This window comes from Alosa pseudoharengus, unplaced genomic scaffold, assembly GCF_046254945.1.
Source record: "Alosa pseudoharengus isolate Yale_2024_CS ecotype anadromous, Long Island Sound unplaced genomic scaffold, YU_APseudo_1.1 YU_APseudo_1.1_scf_20, whole genome shotgun sequence".
NCBI classification, from domain to species: Eukaryota; Metazoa; Chordata; class Actinopteri; order Clupeiformes; family Clupeidae; genus Alosa; species Alosa pseudoharengus.
This window is the reverse complement of record NW_027468664.1, coordinates 7845914-7867460: the sequence shown is the minus strand read 5'-3', so window position 1 is coordinate 7867460 and position 21547 is coordinate 7845914. Positions and strand designations below refer to the sequence as shown.

The 21547-nt window shown below is 42.8% G+C and overlaps 1 protein-coding gene across 5 annotated transcripts; it reads left to right on the top strand.

Moving 5' to 3' along the window:
* Positions 1 to 429: 429 nt before the first annotated feature.
* On the top strand, positions 430 to 11213 carry ints13 (integrator complex subunit 13). Of its 5 annotated transcripts, none has more exons than XM_076296419.1 (18): positions 430 to 678; positions 1408 to 1656; positions 1833 to 1907; positions 2014 to 2216; positions 2317 to 2397; positions 2675 to 2765; positions 3023 to 3151; positions 5107 to 5191; positions 5348 to 5440; positions 5523 to 5537; positions 6028 to 6117; positions 6239 to 6417; positions 6743 to 6910; positions 7639 to 7793; positions 8125 to 8349; positions 9743 to 9873; positions 9972 to 10107; positions 10299 to 11213. In XM_076296419.1, exons 2-18 carry the CDS (start codon positions 1432 to 1434, stop codon positions 10333 to 10335), a joined length of 2118 nt encoding a protein of 705 aa, XP_076152534.1. In that variant the 5' UTR covers positions 430 to 678; positions 1408 to 1431; the 3' UTR covers positions 10336 to 11213. The 5 variants fall into 5 exon arrangements, with proteins under 5 accessions (XP_076152534.1, XP_076152535.1, XP_076152532.1 ...); XM_076296420.1 differs by having other exon boundaries at positions 1384 to 1656; XM_076296417.1 differs by having other exon boundaries at positions 430 to 725.
* Positions 11214 to 21547: the final 10334 nt, after the last annotated feature.

Genomic DNA, 21547 nt, shown 5'->3' with positions numbered 1-21547 from the left:
TAGATCTGGCTAGGAACAACAAATGGAAACTATAGCACTTGTAGCTAACTCTGGCTTGTTTACAGCAAGTAACTTGTCTGTTGATTAATGAGCATTGTCCCTAATAAATAAACAACACATTTTTTTTTGCAAAAACAGATCAGGTAAATTTTCATACATAATTTATAATTTCAAAAAATATAAACTGAAGTTAGGTTGTTTAGATTTATTGTGGTTAGTCGTGTCTGTCAATGTTAAGTAAATAGCCTAATCCTTATTACTTCTGTTGCTGCTGCAGCTGTTTGTGTAGGTTAGGTGTTGTCGCAGGTAATGGCAGGCTATTTCACAATCCAAAGCTCCTTGGCAAAGTAGCCCAATGTATTTGGCCATTTGTTTACGTACGGCGCTATTTTAGTGATGGACACATGTTCCAACAAAGACATCCTCCGTCAGAATCCACCCCAGTGTGGTAAGAAAAGTGAGTGAGTTAGCTAGCTAGCCATTAAGGTAGGAATCTGCGTTGAACGCAACACTCAAATGCACCCATCTTTTTGACCTTTTCTCAGAGAAAACACTTTTGTGCAGGTCAAACAACTGAAAACTGCAAAATAAAAACGGCACGAACTTGTTTCCAACGATCGATGGAAATGTCTAACATTGCTAGCTAGCCCATTGGCTGGTTAGCTGAAGCTAACCGAGGTACATGAAGCATCTTTCCCTGCATCAGAATTTAGTGCGAAGATCAGGTACAGTAGCGAGTTGCTTGCATCGTGTAATTAAATAGTTCTTTAACAAGATTTGTGTAATCCTTATAGCGATCATTATATTTTGATAACGTAATATTGAGAGGTAATTTTGCTAACGCTTGTGTATGTGCGAGCAAATTCTCTTTAGTTTACCGTGCGGCGGACACGTTAACGTTAGTTTATGTACTTGACCCCGGCTACCTAGCGTTAGCAACATTTTTATTAACTTTGATGTGTAGCTGGTATGGGTAGATGAAACAGTGCAATAATCATCTACATCAGAGTCTGTTTGGTGTAAACGTAGGTTACTTATCTGTCTTATCTTACCATATTCTTAATTGCGTGCAAAGTACTCTGTAAAGCTTACGTTACTTAAAATGTTATATGAAATCAGCTTTCTAATGAGCTAGCTAGCTTAAGTGACACCTTGCACAAAGTAGTTCCAATCAGACTGAGACATCTAATGAGAGACTCTTTCTTCCTGTAGTTTTCTAGACTCACCTATTATTAAGATATGGACTTAAAGTCTGTAGAGGGATTATTTGTATCAGTTTTTCAAGGTCCTGAGCCATACTTTGCCTGTATTTATTTTTCTTCTGAGCTGTCAATCACGAAGTCCATGACAGGGCCTCATAACAAGCAAATGACACTCCCACAGCACATCTTCTCCCTTCTTGCTTAGACTACAAGCTGCAGGGGTGCCAGGATGAAGATGTTCTCAGTCTCCCACAAGACAGTGTTTGTGGTGGACCACTGCCCTTACATGGCAGAGTCCAGCAGGCAGCAGGTGGAGTGTGACATCCTGACCAAGAGCCGAGGCCAGGGTGTGATCCCCCTGGCCCCTATCTCCAAATCCCTGTGGACCTGTGCTGTGGAGTGTTCCATGGAATACTGTCGGATTCTCTATGATGTTTATCCCGCTGGGAAGCTGGTGAGTTTTTCATTTTATGTTGTCTTTAGATTGCCATTGCCATTTAGATTAACTGATCTACAATAATCAAAATAGTTGTCGATTAATTTAATAGTTTACCAAAAATCTATTAATTGTTGCAGCCTTACTATCTCCCGTTGCTGACATAGTTGTTACTGTCATGCCATATTTTGCAGGTGAACTATATTGTGAGTGACTCTGAATTTCACAGTCTAAACACCTGGAGACAAGAGGAGCAGAGCACTCACGAGGTAAACACTGAACAGAAATCCGAGGGCAGATGACTTAGTTAGCCATTTTAGGAGTTCAGTGCTAGCTACCAGTGTCCTGTTAGTAATACAATTTCCTCTGTTGTAGCTGATGTCTGCACTGGCAGCTGTAGGGCCACCTAACCCTCAGGAGGACCCAGAGTGTTGCAGCATCCTTCATGGCCTGGTAGCCGCAGTGGAGTCCTTGTGCAGCATCACAGAGTACCAGCATGAGTCACGGACGACTCTCATGGAAACAGCTGAAAGGGTGGCCAACAGAGGTCGCATTATATGCCTGACCAATGCCAAGAGGTCAGCGATGTGCCATCATTACGTGGCAACTTTATACTGTGAAAAAACCTTTCTCTCCCTAATCTTTGCAATGCTCTTACTTGTGTCTTTTTTATCTTAGTGATACACATGTGCGGATGCTGGAGGACTGTGTGCAGGAGACCATACAGGAGCAGAACAAGCTGGCAGCTGGATCTGACAGGTCAGTTCGGGAGGCTTGTTGTTGGTGCAGTTTATTTTACGATGATCACCGCAGAGCATTTTCTCCTACCTTTTATTGATTGATTGATTGATTGATTGATTGATTTGTTTATTTAAGTGTCAAACACCATGGTGCCCAGCCCTCATGGGCTTATTAGACACTGCAGTAATAATTTCACCATTTTCTCCTACCTTTTAAGTACTTTTTCGTAGCGATGTGACGACCACTAGTAATAAATGAAGATGCTATAGAGTGCTGTGTTATGTGTCTACCTCAGACTGATGCCCATCCAACAGTGTGAGCTGGTGTTAGTCCATGTGTACCCTCAAGGAGATGACACCTTAGTCTCAGACCGGTCAAAAAAGGAGGTAGGCCTAGCAATTATACCAGGTCTATGAGCTGTCTCAGCCACAAAAAAACCTGGCCATGGAGTGGCAGAGATTATCTCATATAAACTGCATATTACCATGGGCACAGTTTTTCAGGATGCCTTATCGGATGTTTTACTGGCTGTCCACCACGGAGAGTGTAAACACTTTTGGGAAAACATTTGCGTGCTTGCCAGGGTGTAGTGAGACAAGGTGTCATTTCTGGAGGCGCTTCACACTCGTCTCTGTACCTGCAGATCTCGTCGGTGTTGATCAGTGAGGTGCACAGTGTGCGGGCTGGGCGGCACCTGGCCTCCAAACTCAACATGCTCGTCCAGCACCACTTTGACCTCGCCTCCACCACCATCACCAACATCCCCATGAAGGTACCACTTTTTCTCCTCCTCCTCCTCCTCCCTCTGCATGACACTCAAGCTATTCTTGATCAGGCCCCAAATGCCTTTCTGCTCACCTCACCTCAGTTTCAATTGCATTTACAAACTCTCTGTAATGCATTAAAACTCTCACCTCATTAGGTTGGACATGAGTTCACGGCTTGTTACTGTCAGACGTTCTGTTGTGTGACCTCTCTTTTCTCATGCACTTTGAATTCAGTTTGATTTGACTCATTTTGTTGCCTTCATTGTTAGTCATTGTGTATGTGTGTGTGTATGTAAGTGTGTGTGTGTGTGTGTGTGTGTGTGTGTGTGTGCGCGTGCGACGTGTGTCACATGTTGTGCTGACTCTGAAACGGCTGCTGTTTTCATGCACTATTTTCTGTTTTGCTAGCCCACATTAAATGTTTGTGAGCAGGTCAGTACTCTTAAACACAGAATGACAGGTCTCCCTCCAGGCTGTATGCTTTGACTGTTGTGTTCATCCATCAGGCACTAATTGCCATCATTGGTTGTGGTAAATCTTTAGCCTGCCTCAGCATTCTGCCACAGCTTCCTGTTGATTCTTTAAGAGGTCAATGGTAGACACGTGTCTCAGAGCCCATACAGTTGGACTATTAGTGGTCCTAGTGTCTGTGTTATAAAGGAACACTGCCTGGTAGGTCTATAATATCAGCTATTTGAATGCCTTACAGTTGCCAAACGCTAATGCTCTTTGTTGTCTAATGCAACACAAAGAAGTAATATAAAAGATAGAAATATACTAATGGATTAACTTGTGACGTTACTACACACTAAAACCTTTGCTGTTATCAATTGTCTTGTTAAAATGAAAGGGTGCTCCAAAAAAATATACCCAGATCAGGGTATCATAGTTCAGATCTTTTCCTATGAACAAGCACTGTGGGGATTGAAATGTGCCTGAGACATAACTCTTTGAAACACCAGTCAAGCATTTGTCAGAATGTTTGAGTTTAGAAGTGTACATATACTTCCTAATCAGTGTGATGATGCTGAGCTGGATGAAACTTCACATGCCTCTTAGTCACCACCGTGTCCCATTAAGACCCCCTCCCCCCCCCAATGTTTCTTGTACCTCTTCAGTACCTTCCCTATTTGAGATGGTTGGTCACAACCTCACTTGTAGTGTCTTGCAGTGGTCTGATCGTTTGTGCAGTGTTGATTAGTGGTGAATACCCCTTTGTTCTCCCTCAGACATCTCTATCTATCTCATCATCTTTATTTCTGAGCCGAGTTATTGAATCACACATTAAACTGAACTTCAGGAATGTAAACTCTGCAAACAGGGTTTTACATATCCCCAAACAGTTGGTGTTAACATGAATAATGAAATGAACAGGGAACTTTAGCCGGGAGTTGGTTACCTTTTTTAAATGTATTGTCAGCTTAAGAAAGCTGCTGTAGATGTTGTTGATTATGCACAGCAAACTGGTAGCATTGGAAGCACTGGTTTATAATGCAAATATTACATTAAGTTCTCTGGCCCAATAGGTTTCAGGCCTTTACTTATACCAAAATATCCTCATTTGGTAACTGCCTTACTAACCCAAAGTACATGCTGTTGCATCAGCAGTAGTGTGACATAGTCTTAGGCCTTGTGATTCCACAGACATCAGTAGTCTGTTAGCGGTCAGCTCTTTGCCTGTCCAGTGTCCACCCCTCTCCTTCCGTATTGTGCATTTCCTTTATGTCTCAGAGTGTCCCAAGTTGGTCACAACTGGCCTCTCTCACCGATCTCTGTATCATCCAGGCGTCCCCCAGCATATGCTGTCGAGGCCGCCACATTGCTGTATAGATCGGTGAAGAGTGCCCCTTTTGTGCCACTTGAGCTCAGACAAACATGAAAGCAGCAGTGCCTTGCCACACAGAGTGCGAGTGGGAATAGCACGGCAGATGTTGTTTGATTTGTTTTGGTCGCTGTGCAGGAGGAGCAGCATGCCAACACGTCCGCCAACTATGACGTGGAGCTTCTGCACCATCGGGACGCTCACATAGAGTTCATCAAAAGTGGTAAGCCACATTCGGCACACTTTTATTTATTTTTTTTACCTTTTTTAACGGCAGTTTACCAGTAAAGGTGCCCTAGAGAGAGGTAGTGGTAATGCCCTTGCAGTCATACGCAGAGCTGTGTAGCGTAATGGCAAATCTCCGTTTGCTATTCAACAGGAGACCTCCACATGGCAGGAAGCACCAGCCGTGACAGCGGGCTCAAGGAGACGGTCACTCTAAAATGGTGCACGCCCCGTACCAACAGCGTAGGTGAGTACCAGCACTCTACAGTATTCATCAAGTTCACTTTGGGTGAACTTTTCCCTGAGGATTAATCTTTGATTTCTGATAGGGATGGACAATAACGGTACGACATCGGTATCGGCAGATATGAACATTTCTGCAGATATTCCTGCCAGATGAATCAGCAAGACTATATCGACACAACCTATTTGGGTTTCAGAGGAAGCATCATACAAATCTGTTCAAATAGGATGAGATCTACATTTCTAGTTGAAAATGTCATCTATATGCATATTTTACGTACATGTATACTTCATGTTACAATGATTACTTTATTTTTCATGAGGGAATGTCCACTTTTGTTAAAGTTTACAATCAGGGTAGAATGAATGACAGTGAATAAATTAATTATCCCCTTATATGTAACACCAAGGCCATCACAGTAATAGAAATTGGAGAGACCCTTAAAGGAAATAAAAAAGATTTGTATATATTGGCATCAGCAATTGGCCAAAATGAGTTACAAATGTTGGTATATTGAATATTAGCAGAAATCCAATAATGTGCATCCCCAAGTCCTGATGTAATCCTCCGCCATTGTTTGTTTTTTGTAGAATTGCATTACTGTACGGGCGCCTTTCGGATGTCACCTGTGGATGTGAACAGTCGTCCCTCATCCTGCTTAACTAACTTCCTCCTGAATGGTCAGTCTCCATTCTGAACACCACGAAATCTAAACCTCTCAGAGAGAGACGGGGCAGAACAGGACAAGCATATTTACTAACCACAGCCATGCCGTGTCTTGTCATCCTCCACGGTTTCCAGGTCGCTCTGTGCTTCTCGAGCAGCCCCGCAAGTCAGGGTCAAAGGTCATCAGCCACATGCTGAGCAGCCATGGTGGCGAGATCTTCCTACATGTGCTCAACAGCACGCGCTCCACGCTGGAGGACCCGCCGTCCATTAGCGAGGGCTGTGGCGGCCGTGTCACGGATTACCGCATCACGGTGAGCCTCACCTCCACCAGCTCTCGATGATGAGACCACTGGGAGGAAATGTGCTCGTTCATACTGTACAAAGTCAGAGTGGGCTTTTGTCTTGAACATTGTCTTGCAATCATACACAGACTCTGGGGTTGGGATTGTCTTTGAGGTAACTGAAGTGAGTTCCAGTCTGACATTTAACTTGCACTGATATCCACTCATGTGAAATTTAAAGAGGGCTCTGGGTGTCTTGTGTTGCCACTCCATTTGCTCTGCTTAAAAGCCATTTCCTTGTTTACTGCGTCAGTGTTTGGAGTTGTCACTGTAATGAATGTCTGCTGATTTACAGGACTTTGGGGAGTTCATGAGGGAAAACCGCCTGACTCCCTTCCCAGAATCCTCGAGCAGGGACAGTGCGGGGAAGACCCCGTCGGAGAGAGCCAAAGCCCAGTTGGAGCGGCACACGCGGTACTGGCCCATGATCATCTCCCAGACCACCATCTTCAACATGCAGGCCGTGAGTGACCATCATTTTGTCTTAGAGCGCTGGTAGCATTGTTGTGGCAACGGTCCTTGAAATAGGAAAAAAAAATGGTACAAAAATTGTTTCCTTAAATATATTTCCTTCATTTTTATCAGCATTGTCATCTACAATGATACTACACCATTGTACAGTTAAGATGTAGATACTGTAATTGTTTCATGTGGACCAATATGTCACATAAGGTCCTTTTGTACTGTAGGGACTTTTTCAGTTCCTTTTTTTTGCACATTCGGACAGCATGGAACTGGGGATTATTGAGTTCCTCTGACTACAGTCCCTCTCTTTGAGCACCTACCTTGGGGTAGGGTCTTTTCCCTGCGCGTAGGAACCATGACTGATGTGCATGTCAACTTGGCCAAGGCAGCAGAAGCGCCATTTTTAAAAAATCTCTGTAAGAATAATTCAGCTTCTGTTGAAAATTTGCGTAACATAAAAACTGCACAAGAAGGTTGCAGAGGCATTTATTACTTCATGTTCATGTAATAATTGGGCTACTAACGTGTGTTAAGTCATCTCAGAGTTCCTACTGTGTGCAAATGCAAACAGACAAAAAAGCCCAAGGAACTGTGGAGTTCTAGGAGTAGCCTCTCCAGTTAGTAGGACTGTGTTCTTAGAACTGTTGTGTCTGAATGCGCCTATTAACTGAAGCTGTGTTAGGTTTGTGTAGCAAGTGCTGATTAGCTGTTCTGTATGCCATGCAGGTGGTCCCCTTGGCTAACCTCATTGTGAAAGAGGCATTGACAGAGGAGGATGTGCTCACTTGCCAAAAGACTGTCTACAATCTAGTGGACATGGAAAGAAAGAATGACCCATTGCCCATTTCTACAGTAGGCTCCCGTGGCAAAGGGCCGAAGAGGTAAGTGCCTGTGGTCATATTTATTTCCTGGGCTCAAAAGGCACCATCATTGTATTTGCATAAAGACGCATTTCAATTAGATTTAATAATAGAATTTAATTTAAGTTTTAAATGTCAACAGATATTTTTGGAGGACCTGGCAGTTGTACAGACAGGCGCGCGCGCGCACACACACACACGCTCAGCTTTATTTCCAGAATTTGTCCTTTTGGCACATCCTCTTCTAATTAAGACTGTTAACACCTGCTGCTTTGTTTGGTTTGGCATTAGCATAGCGCACGATTACCATTACAGTGGCGGACTGACAGACAAACACTGTTTATGCCTGCAGGGATGAGCAGTACCGCATCATGTGGAACGAGCTGGAGACGTTGGTTAAGACCCACGTGAACACCAGCGAGCGGCACCAGCGCGTCCTCGAGTGCATCAGCGCCTGCCGCAGCAAGCCCGCCGAGGAGGAGGACCGGAAGAAGCGAGGGAGGAAGAGAGAGGACAAGGAGGACAAAGCTGAGAAGAACGGCAAGGATGAGGAGAAGTCATGGCAGGACTCGGATAGGTGTGTTACATAGCAGGGTATTTCAATGTTGTCCATACAGTGTTGTTGACTACTATTGCTAATGTTTCCCACGGTGTGGAAAATGTGTGGGGGGGTTGTGGGGAACGACTAATGAACTGTTATCATAACTGTTTCACAAAACTCTCACTTTATTGACAGGAGCTGGGTTATCAGCAGATCCTTCTTTTAATTAGTTCACTAATTAACGTTTTACTTAGCGGAGCTACAATTGGCCTTTACTGTATGCATACTTATTATGCGGCTCTTCACAATGCAAGTAGAACGCTCCATTGACTTGAATGGGATTTCCCAAAGTTCTACCGGTCATTATTTTCGCCTAAGGACCTCTACAATGCAAGTAGAACGCTCCATTGACTTGAATCGGGTTTCCCAAAGTTCTACCGGCCATTATTTTCGCCTAAGGACCTCTAAATAATGACCGCTGTCAATGGCAACGGATTTTCATACGAAAGTAAAGGCAGATGGTTGATCAGCTGTGTTCTAAAGAACGTTTGATTCAAGTTCAGCGTGTGTTGCAAGGTATTTGTTTTTCAGCAAAAGCCACAACGAAACAGTAAATAATAAATGTAAAGAGACATCGTGGAGTTTATTTTTTCGTTTTGGCAAGTAGCCGTATAATAAGCGGGATAATGTATAGATAGGCGGTCAGTATTGGAAAAATAAGTCCCTTCAGGGCGAAGCAAGACCCGGTCTGGTTCGCCCTGTTGGGACTTATTTTCCCAATGATGACCGGCGTTCTATACATTATCCCTTACTTGTATGCAGCAGATGCTTTATGCAAAGCACCAGCACCAGTATGTTTTTCCAGTGTCTACGATCCTTGGGCAAAATGGAAGAGAAAAAGAAGTCTTCCACAAGTGCATTGTTTTCATGCCTGATTCAATGTGGAGTGTAGCCGTTCACTTTTCCCAGTCAATTGAATTTGTAATAAGCTCATATGAATTCATGCAGGATTCGCATTTACCAGCCTACGTCATTCTTCAGAATGAATTGCCATGCTAGCCCTGGAACCGTGTATTATACTCACCTGTCCTTGCCATGCTAGCCCTGGAACCGTGTATTATACTCACCTGTCCTTGCCGTGCTAGCCCTGGAACCGTGTATTATACTCACCTGTCCTTGCCATGCTAGCCCTGGAACCTGTATTATACTCACCTGTCCTTGCCATGCTAGCCCTGGAACCTGTATTATACTCACCTGTCCTTGTTTTATTGGGCTGTTGTTTCCCTCACTCACGTTAACATATCAGTTATGATCGCACTCGATGCCCCAGAGGTTAAATAGCTGGATTTGGAGAGACTGTTCGTTTAACACAGGATGGCCTTTGTGTTCCCTGTTGTAATAACTGGTGTGTTTTTTTTTTTTTTCCCAGACTGAAGTGGGCACAAGACAAAGAGGATCAGACAGAGTCAGAAATCATCAAGGACTCCCCTGACTCCCCAGAGCCACTCAACAAGAAGCCGCGTCTTACAGAGGAGGTGCAGGTGCCGGAGAAATCAAAAGGTAGAGCTAATGATATTTTTCCTGCTTGCCACTGATACAATAAAAAAAAACCTTGTGGATATATATTTAATTTTCTCGTCTTGTCCTGTATCGATTAGGTCCTGTCTCGCTACTTTCTATGTGGACCAGTAGGATCACAACGGCTAACTCCAGGAAGCACCAAGAGTTTGCTGGGAGAATCACCTCAGTCAACAATAAGGCTGAGTTGTACCAGAATCTCAAGGATGAGAATGGGTTAGTGTCTTCCCTACACATTCCATTCACCTTGTCCGTGCTTATTAATAGAAAAGAAACATACCTTACTTGGTGCATACCTGTTGGCAACATTTTCTTGAGAATTTGTTTAACTATAATTTTTGACAAGGTTATCTGACAATCTCAACAAATTTTGTCTCCTCACTGCGTATTATGATTTGCCTCCTCAGAATGGATACACATGAGAATGGCAAAGCCACTAGATGATGTGCAGGAGCTCATGAGTGGAAGTCTCACCACATCTTCAACACCACTTGAGGAAGGATGTCGCTGCTCTAAAGGATGTGATGTCACGACGAGCCGTCACATTAGCGTGATGTCTGACAGGCTGGTACCCCTACGTGCTTCACAAAGACTTTTCTATACAGGGGAAATGGCAGCGGTCTTAGGACAAGGCATTTTTTTTGTCTTATTTGTCTTTTTTAACCCATGTGTTTGTAAAATCCTAAAGATTTTTGGGAAAGAATAAACATAATTGCGCATTTGTTCATTTTACCTTTACATCTCCCCCGAGAGGAATGAGCCCCTTTCGAACATGAAATGTTTGAAATGTTTCATTCTTAAAATTATAATTTGAACCTTTCATTCCAACACATGGAGGAATAACAACGGTAACTGTATCTCTGTATAAGTATATTGAACCAAATAATGTAACAAATCCAGTCTGTATCATGCTGTGAAAAGGCACAATCCACACAAAAATATGCCCACATTTATATTAAATTACTACATTTCAAATGTCTTTCAGTGCCCTCATCAAAATATGTACATCATCTGCAGCAAATGCCCCAGTGTAAACTAAACAAGTCACATTGTAACAAACCTTTTTATATCTAATGAGATGTGTCAATTTCATAACAAGCAACAATGGAATGCGTTAACATTTAGTAAGTGGTGAAATGTATCAAACCATTGTTAGAAGTTTTATACATCAACTTACTGCAAAGGAAATTTGGAGGCTAGGAACCAAAGGGTCTTATTACTACCTCTGTTAGTTCTAACTCTGTAAATTGCCTGAGATAAATCAGTTTGGCTTCAGCTTGTTTGCAGTTTGTACTTTTTACATTAAAGCTTTATACATTTTACATACATGCTTTATGCTGAGCCTCAGAAAATGAAGTGCATTGCAAATTCCCATATTCACATTTCAGAGCCTAGTGTGGTGGAAACTGATAATGTGGAGGAAATTGATAAGATGTTTTTTTGATGAGATGTTTTGCCATGTGTGTCTATACTTCGACCTTCACAATACGTTTCAGATTTATCCTGGGCTGTAGTAAGATTGAGCCACAGCTTCAGGGGTGGTGGGGCCATCTCGTGTTGGAACTGTGGAGGCTTCCTTGGCTGCAAGGCCTTCACATCCAAAGGGTATGGAGCCATAAAACCGTCTGAAGGCCAAAGGGTTGTCCTCTGTGCCCGGAAGTGGTCCTTACAGAATCGTAACAGAGCCCATACCAGGATGATCAATAGCAGCAAGCAGCAGACCACCAGCAGTGCTGTCAAAACACTAGCCACCCAGTAATATCTGTCTGGTGGTAGGGTCTTTGTGGTGGTTGGAGGGGCAGGTGTTTGAGTCAATGTTTTTGTAGAGGTGTCAGGAGAACTTTTTGGATCAGGTAAGGTAACTTGGAGGCATTTTCCCCTATAGATTACCTGACCTATTTTGTGAATGGGGAATTCTGGAAGCATCGCTGTGTTAAAAGAAGGATTCACCTGTCCATCAACTGTGCTCATGGCTGCCCACATACTTTGAATCTGGGTCTCTGGGCAAAGACTGTCAGACTTGTAGCTTTCCTGACACAAAGTGAAGTTGTACCAGGAAACAACTGTGGATCCGGGCTCCAGGGACAAGAGGGCAAGGTGATTCCCACTGGGATCACTGAAAAACTCAGACAGCTTCTTCAGTAGGAGCTCCACCTTGTTCCGCTGAAGGAGCAAAGAGTAAAGGCTGCGCTTGGTAATCAAGCTAAAGCTATAGCATGGCTCGATGGAGGAACGACTGAGTTCCAGTGTGATCGGCAGTTGCGTGGACAGTCCATACCGGTCAGTGGCAACCAACACCAGATGCTGGGGAGAGAACTTCAGGTCTACTTCCAGGGGTATACCATGCAGTGTCACGCCAGTCAGTGATAACCAAGACTGCTCAGGTGGAGGAGGTCCATTGATAAACAGAAGCTGCAGAGAGAGAGATCCTGCTCCACCATCCTCTGGGTCCTGGAAGGTTCCGGATGGTATTGTGAAATGGAATGGGAATCCAATGATGGCCTGGAGAATAGGAAGACGTTCCATCACTCTTGGAGGATTGTTAGTTAGTCCTGCAAACATGTAGAGAGTGTCAACATTAAGTTTACCCTAAGAACAGCATATAGCAGTGTCAGTAATATCACATCATCATCGCGACCATCTCAGTATCCTACACACAACTGGGATTCATCTTACCAAAGAAAACTGTGGATGAAGCTGTCGGCTGAATAGATGACCTTTGGTCTACTGAAAGGTCAGGACTCCATGACAACTTTGAGATGAGAGCACAATCCTTTGGCTCTCTAGATGTTGCACTCAGAGAAGAGAGGTGTGGGGTGTTGGACAGATGGACGTCTGAGGTGTATATTGTATAGATAGATCCATCCAAGAAGACACCTTCAGAATGGGTTCCACTGAGTGACGCTGGTTTCATAGTCATAACAGTGGTAGAACTGAACGTTTTTGATATTTCCAAAAGCTCACTGGTGGCAGAAAATTGAGTAGTTATCCATTCAGTATTTATCGTGCTTTGCATGTCATGGTTACTGCTTTGTGTAGAAAGTTGGGTTTCTTGAATAGAAACCTTTGAAATGTGCTGACTTGTGAGGTATGTCACATTTTCCTTTTGAGTACTGAAGGCCTTTTCTGAAGTCTTTTGTGTGCTGTGAATACTTTGGCCTATAACATGGGTTGCTGAGGTGAGATAACAAGGCTGGTGGGTCTTCAGATTGTTCATCCACAGAGGGGATAGTTCTACAGGACCCTGAGGTTCTGAGGGATCCAAGTTTTCCTGCATAGTTGTGCCTTCTATACCCACTGATTGTGGTGGCATTTGGTCAGCTGAAAAAACAGAATCCGCTATTGAGGGTATTGAAATGCTCTGGGTCACATCTTCACTTACAGTGAGAGAAGGTGTTTTTGTTTCAAAGCTTAATGCTGTCATTGTTCTTCCTAAATCAAAAGTAGCTGTGATCTCTGTTTCTAAAGTTCCTGATGCCTCAGAAAAGAGAGTGGTTGAGAAGACCCAAGCAGACTCCAAGAAGCCCATGGTTAATGTCAGACTGTTGGGTGGGGTCTGCTTGGGAAAGTTCATGTTTGAAAAGGTCCGTGAAGTTTGAAGGACTGGATTGAAAACTGTTGGGACCATATCTAAAGTAGATTTGATAGAGATGAAAATAGATTCCTGAGTTACATCTGTGGACTTTTCCGATCTTGATCCTTGCTTAGCCTCTGGAAGCTTGGTCACTGATTGCCCCAGTGATTGCGTCAGCTCAAACAGCACACTCAAATTTTCCACAGCAAATGGTGACTGCAAATATTCAAAAGTGCTATATGTGGTTGATGTTGGTTTTATTTCATGAAAGAGTGTCTTCAATGTCAGTCTATTCTCTTCACTGACACTAAAGGATTCTGAAAGAGAGAAGAGCGGGAATGAAAAGTCTCATCATGGTGTAATGTTTCGAAAACAAAATTAATGGTTTCTGAAAATGAATTACACTATACGCACCCCATATGACATAATAATATTTTTCACATACCTGCTGTATCTGAAGCTTGATACAAAGACACTCTAGTCTGTGACTGTCCCATCCAAACCGTAGATAACACTTCTCCCATTGATGACACGTATGCCATTAAAGTACAACTCACTTGCTTTTCAGACAAGTGCGAAGAACTTGAAATAATAGTTTGTGTTTCAGTAAATACTGAAATTGGCATGGTGGTTGGTAGCTCTATGAAAGATGCTGACTGATACTTTTGAGCCTGGTTTAACACAGAATAATGAATATGGGGTGTCAGTGATTTTGTTGAAATAGGAGTTGTAGAAACCCCCGTAGTTTCTCCCTGGCTTGTGAAGACCGCAGATGAGTCGATATAGGGAGGGTAAGTCATCAATAATAATGAGGGATGAATAAAATGGTGACTGATCTCCGAGTGCATATGAGAAAAAATCGATGGAGAGTCAGTTGGGATTGTATGGAGAACAGATGTGGATTCCTTTGGTTCATCTTTAGTGCTAAAAGAAGTCAGCGATATTACAATAGTTGGTGTAGACATTATTGTAATCTTCTGATTGTAATCCTCAAGTCTTGTACTCTGCACAGCTTTCCTGTCTCTACTTGACAAATCAGAGCTTTTCATATACTGGCGTGTCTGCTCCTCCGAAATCATAGGTTCCCATCCAAACACTGAAGAGTCAATGTACAGAGGATGCTGAGATGGCTCTAGAACAGACCAGGAATCATTGAACGGTATCCATGGAGATGCATTTTGAGTCTGTGATGTCTTTCCATCTGAAGAGCTATCCACTGAACTCATAAAAGTCGCTCTTCCCACATCCACAGTGCCTATAGCTGTTGTGGCAACAAACCCTTTTTCTGAGGAGGTCAGAGGTTCCTGGTCGATAATCTCATTGTCAGGACTCAGGTCTGACCTAGGGACTTCAGTGCTGGTAAAGCGTGTCTCAGTATCTATAAGAAATGCCTTGTTGGAATGGAATTGTGCTGTTAGAAAAGGAGTGGATGCAATCAAGGGAATAGTCCTTAAACTGGACCACTGAGGTTGCACAGGTTTTGACTCCTTGAGTTTCACATTTGTTTTCGAAATGTACATTTCTGACAGTTCTACAGCCGTCTGTACCTGAGCTACGTTGTAGGTCCCAGAAGAGGCTAATGACTCGGAAATCATAGAAGCGTGATGAGTTTTGAAAATAGTGCTCCCCCCAAATGAGTGACCTGGTTCAAGTATATGAGTAGAGTCGGTGGGAGACAAAGAATTTGTTGATGTTAAAGAGTGTATAGGTGTGTGTTTGACTTTAAGACAAGGCTTGAGAGTTGGTTGAGAAATTAGGTCTTGGTTGAAATCATGAACCCAACTTTGCGTCACTGGCTCCAATATAGATGGAGAGCTTGAGCTTGGCAGATGTTTGATCTCTGAAAAATCAATAGTTTTTAGATATAAATTTGTATGGATTTCCTTGAGAATTGGCTCTGATCTTGGCAGGTGGCCTGGCTGACTTGTATCTGTGGATTCAACATAGTTTAAGCCACTGGTTAAGATCTGATTAACTTTCTTTGAGGAAATCAGCTCCTGGATCGTTGTCTGTCTGTATGTCTGTGTATGTGGAATAACATCCCAAGACGAAGTTGAGGTTGAGACAAGAACAGGTGTAGTCTCCAATGGCAATGGACGTTTTTGAATGTCTATCATGGTTGTTGTCAGTTTAGCAGATGTATGATAGTCCTGCATCTCAGCCACCCGGGTTGGAGGAGGCAGGCTGAGTGTTGGTGTAGGGGTTTGGCGTTGTTGCTGGGTACTCCTCGTGCGTGATGGATACTTGTTGCCTAGCACCCTCCACCCCAGCACGGGTGTGCCCAGCAAGGTGTCCAGACGCCCAGTAGTCACACTGTGCTCCAGCACCTGGGCGAGATCAGACAGTTGGTCTAAATCTCCACAACCCACTGGCCAGAGGAGTTCAGATGAGGGAGCCTCTTTTCCTTCGGCCCCATGTTTACCATCTCCCTGAGCAACAAAGACTGTGATGTTTTCTGTTAGTAGTATGGACACGTTCATGTATGATAGTAGCTTGACTGATGCTGGGGTGAGGCGTAGGTACTCAGACAGTGTATGGACCAGCTGCACACGCCCCTGTGCATGCAGACTCAGAGCTCTCATCTGCAGAAGGAGATCTGCCCAAATGATGGTCTCCTCTTGGCACATTAGAGTACCCCTGTCAAAAAATATGACACAAGAGCATTTTTATTGATCCCTTTTCTATTTCATGAATGATGGTATTTGCAGTCACCGATGTCTACATTTCTATTGACATGTTTATGTTTGTATGTGGATTGAAACAGAGGAAATCCAGAGTTATAATTTGTCAAGAAGGCAAAAGCAGGTTTTGGTTTTTAAAATCTAGCTGAAATAAAATCTTTCTTCAGTCACATCCTAAAATACATGTAATTTCAGATCATACCCTTCACACTTCATATTGTTAAGTCTTTACTTGACTTACAATGCAGAAAAACTTAACAAACATAATTAGGAGAATGAGTGTGGAATATTAGAACAATTATGAAGATTAGGAGTGTAGGATATTAGAAAGATTATGAAAGTCCTGAGGAGGATATTAGAAAGATTATAAAGATCACATGGAATATTCAGGAATATTGTCATTACTGCAGTGCTCTTACTTTGTCCTTGTAGGTGTCACGCTTCTTTTGGTAACATGTATTTGAAGTTTTAAAACATATCTCAGGCATTGTCCTTGGATAAATTGCACTTCCAAGAAATGTTTACCAATCTCCTCACTGAGTGCCAGGCCAAACAGTGTGTTTGTGTCGGTTCTGTATGCAATCCATTTGGGGAGAGGTCCCTGTTCATTTCCTTTTGACACCTGTGAAATACCCAGAGGTCACAGTTAAAGACTTATCAAAACACCATAAACAGCAGCACTCCGTGGCTGGTATAATGTGAAGGATGTAGCATTTGAGCAAGCAATTGTGTACTTGAAAATTATGAAATAAATAACCTTGACTAAATTAGTTTTGTGGTTGTTTGTAGGTAGCTGAAAACTGAAGGCAACGCCAGCGAAGACAAAGTGTTCAGTGTGTCCATGCTGCTGATCAGGCGGAGGGCAGTGTTTTAGTGTCACCTGGTCCTGAAGCTCATAGCCCAGAAACAGGACGCCCATGATGGAGAGGATAAGAAGCAGGAGAGCGATGTGCCAGTTTGGGGGCATGAGACTTACTCCTTCTTCATCAAATCAACCATACCTCCCCCGTGATCAAGGCAAGAGAAGTACAATGATGAGAGTCTCAGACAATGACCCCATTCTGTCTTCCAAATGAGCTTTTGAGATGAAAGCTTTTTTCCCCGAGTCCTATTGTCTGAATAAACTCTGCCAAAATCCTCTGAAGCTTTATGACTCATTAGCTGTCATTAACACGCTCAAATAGATTTCCCAGCAGAAAGCAGCCTCTTCAGTAAACACTTAAGGGCAGTCTTTCACGTGAATTCCACTGCACTTGTGCAGCACTTCTGTCTGTTGCCTTCTGAGGATCTAATTACATGTATCTCAAGGTTGCTTGGAGACCTGTAGTGCTACCAGACACTTTCTCCCTACAATGACACCCTATACGAACCATTCAATTATGTTTTAGAAAGGAAAAACGAAGCACATGTTGAATGATGACAATGAATGATGACAGTGAAAATGAACATATTTAGGCTTGGTGTGAGGAAAAATAACAAGACTAAGAGGGTTGTACTTTATAGAGCTATTCAACAGTTACAGCTATTATTCAGTATCAAGGGCATGTCAGTCAGCTATATTATCTAGCCATGTGAGAATAAAGGCTTTTTATTTAGTCCTCATGAGTGCCTCAGACTTTTGCTTGGAAACATTTCTTGCTATTTTATCTACTTCCATCTCAGAAATGGTATGTCCACTGAGATGCAGTTTGGCCTCTGTTCTTCCTTTTTAGAAATGAGTGAGGCCGGGCTTTGGCTCTTCAATGTCCCTCTAACAAACCACACTTTTTGTCAGCTAATGAATCTCCTCTCTGTTATTAATATAGAGGGTCATACTATATGCTGCACCCAACCTCACATCGAGTGTTCCTGAATGAAAGCCCTTTTTCTTGGTTATTGGGGAGTCAGTGTTTCCGATTCCGGTTCATTTGTCATGTCATCAGCAGAAGAAAGCTGTTAGCACACAATGAAGAATATTACATAACAGCAAGGGAGAGCAACACTCTTGACCTATCCTCACACAGAAAATCTCATAATGCTCAGGCATTATGTCACATTAATCATGAGTTTCTCTTCCTCTCTCTCTCTCTCTCTCTCTCTCTCTCTCTCTCTATGGCACAGACATCTGCTGCCCCCAAAGAACCGAGGTGCAGTGCTACTTTTTGTTTCAGAACCAAAACACATTGACAAACTCACAAAGTAGGTATATAGTTCTAAAATATTAACTATGAGCGTGCTTCCAGGGTGTGGATATATTTAGAATAGTATCAGAAAGTTTTCTAATTCCATGTCTGTGACTTGGAGGAAAATATATAAAATATGGCAACATATTATTATCCAACAATTTCATAATTTTCTACAGTCTTCATTTCCATGCATTGCCACTTGAGAAAGTGCCAGCTTCTATTAAGTAATCTTCAGAGGCATTTAGATTGAATGAAGTAAGTTTTAAAATCGGTCTCCTTCACAAGACTCTTTTATGCGCCGCATTTGTCATAGAAAAATGGTCTTGCCCTTTCCACCTGCAAACTAACCTGAGAAAAGAAAGACATATTGCTCTAGCAACAAGTGAAGTGCAAAGGATGACTTTTAAAGCTGTTGTGTGAAATTAAGTTATACATCTATAAATGTGACCATGAAATGTGGTTTACATTGTTCTTCAAGACTGTAATACAACTATAGAGCTTCTCACAGTGCTCTTTGATCTGTAGTCATAGCACCCAAAAGTCAAACAAAACAAAACAAAAATATTCTGAATTTTGACTCCTGTCATCCTTTCTTGTCATATCCATGACCATTGACCTGGTTCTTCAGCAGCTGCTGAAGCTGTCTCTTTCTCCGAGGCAAGGTCCCCTAGGTGGGCCACTGTTTCTGTTTCCTCCTCAGTCGTCCCTCCCACCTCCCTTATGTCTGGTCCATAGACTTTGAGCTGTTATTATCCTTCTCCTTTTTACTTTCAGTCTTCAGCTTAGCACCCTCCCACTCGAAGGACCATCTTCTGTGGGGGTGGAGGGTTTGCAAGCCAGTTAAGCTTTATGGGGGGATTACTGTTGACAACAGTGTGAAATGTTTTTAGACATGTTGCATGTGTATGCTGAAGTCGATATTGTCAACTGTGTCCTACTGCAGGTTGTTTTTGCCAGAATAAAATGAAACTGATCCATTTATATAAGGTAATATACCATGACAATAACCTCACTGATAAAATCTATAGTATATAAAGTATAGAGTTGAGGTGAATAGTTCAGTGTTTTTCTGTGCATGCTATGTGTTTGTCTTTCTGTGTCTTGTTAACAGTTACAACTGGCATCTCGCTATTTAACAAAACACCACAAGGTGGCAGCATTACAGAGGGGCTAAGGCCTGTGAGGGGCCACAACTGAGCAGAGGAGGCACTTGGGCATGTTCCTACTTCTCTCTATAAAAGAACCAGACTGTCCATCTTATACCTGAGGCACCAAGGAGCAATAAGAGGGTTTGACGACATTATCAACAATATTATGTAATTACCAACCAAAATATGCCACCTAAGAGTTACACAACTTTCGGCTAAATGAAGTTTACTTCGTTATGAAGTTCCAGCCAAATTTGAATAATTGAATTGAATTGAATAAAACATCTCCCCAAGAGTTCCTTACAGATGCAGGAAATTCTAAAGAGCCATGGATCAATCATTTCACAAGTCATACTGGGCTGGGAGCAAGACAGGTATGTGACAGTGTCTGTTACAGACACTCTCATCATAAATTCAGTAAATCGGTTTAATTTTAGCTGGATAACTAAGTTTTCGATGTATCCAAACCATGAAGCTATTCTCAAATTCTGATGATAGTAGTGTACTGTAAAAGGATGTTCAAGAAAATTACACATGCTGTGTACTATGTTCTTGTACACCTAATTATATATATATATATATATATATATATATATATAATATCCTGATTTAATTTTTTTTGCAAACCCATGCACTGCCAAATTGAGCAAATAATTGAGCAAGCATGAGCAATAATGGAGGATGCATCCTACTTTGCAACGCCACACTGATTGCCACTGGCATTTGCCGCAGTCGAAATGGCGCAGCCGTGGGAACCTATTTAATGCTCCCAGAAAGTACCGTTTACGGACTGTTTCCATAGAGACTGTGGGAGGCCAACTCGGCACCTAACCCCCACCACCACACTCTCTCCCTCGCTATCTCCATAGCCCCCACCCCCCTCACATGATAAGAAGTGGCTGTAGGTGTGTCCATGCTGGATTGTCTAGACAGGGGAAAAGCTGAAATATCATGCAGGGACAGGAGATTACTCTCTATTTGACTTTATAGTGTTGTGGCAGAACGTGCTGGCAAGTTCAGGGTGTCGTCATCATCACCCTTAGTGCAACAAGGGTGCCTGATTTTATCCAACCTCCATGCCAGCCACACAGACAAGTTTCACTGAGACAGGGAAAAGCCCTCGGAGTCTTCCCATCTTAACAAGCATTCTTTAAAGCACAAGGAAGCCACTGATTCATAAGTAATTACCCTGAATAATGTATGACTGATCTATATTCATGGCACTATACTGATGCTGCATTATTGATAGCATCCTCTTGTTTTAGGTGTCTGGGCTGTACAGGTGTAAGTCTATTTCAACTACCGGAAATACCGCCACCTGTTTCTGTTCCATGGCAATTATTATGCTGTGCCATCTGTGAAGATCTGTTTAGGGAGATCTTTATTTGGATGGGCAGCCTTTATCTGAGTCTATGTGACTTTGCATGCATGAAATGTGGTATAGAGGCAGCTAGAACACTGCACCATGGTGCATATTGTCAGATGAGTTGTGGTGAGCCTGCTAACCTTATTGACAATAACAACTCTACAAATACAGACTGCTGAATTGAAATCTCCCCTGCTGTGAGCAGAGGGGCGTGTGGGTGACATGACCTATATGAGGATATATATGTGGTTCAAAAGGGTACGGATGAGACAGGGGAGAGGACATAGGGGTGAGGGCATCTATATACTCTCTGTGTGACCCCTCTCTCCAAACCTACCCTCTTATTTCCAGTGGAGGGCAGAGGACACACCCGAGATTCGCCTTGACTGACAGCTGTCAGTCAGAGACTTGCTGCCCTTGCCCAAGGGGCTGTCTGATCTCTGGCCAAGCCAATCACAGTCACTTATATCAGCTACATGAGGAGAAGTGCACCAGTGCTCCCCGGACGTGTAATCTTGTTACTGCAGGATATGTTTCACAGAAGGTGCCACTGAGATGAGTGTCCAAGAATATCTAAAATGTGCTTACATAATTTGTTTATTTTCCAGAGGCCGTTGGTTGACCTTGCGTTTGTCATAGTATTTGAATCTGGTTGAATAAGGTTATCTTCAGATCTAGCTCTATTAGAGTGTATGATTTAACTCCCTGAATTATGTGGCAAG

What these genes read in the sequence shown, in the direction of transcription:
- ints13 (XM_076296419.1), top strand. Translation starts at nt 1,432, where the DNA reads ATGAAGATGTTCTCAGTCTCCCACAAGACAGTGTTTGTGGTGGACCAC. An exon ending in TTTATCCCGCTGGGAAGCTG is followed by an intron (nt 1,657 to 1,832) that starts GTGAGTTTTTCA and finishes CATATTTTGCAG; the next exon opens with GTGAACTATATTGTGAGTGA. An exon ending in GGTGCCGGAGAAATCAAAAG is followed by an intron (nt 9,874 to 9,971) that starts GTAGAGCTAATG and finishes TGTATCGATTAG; the next exon opens with GTCCTGTCTCGCTACTTTCT.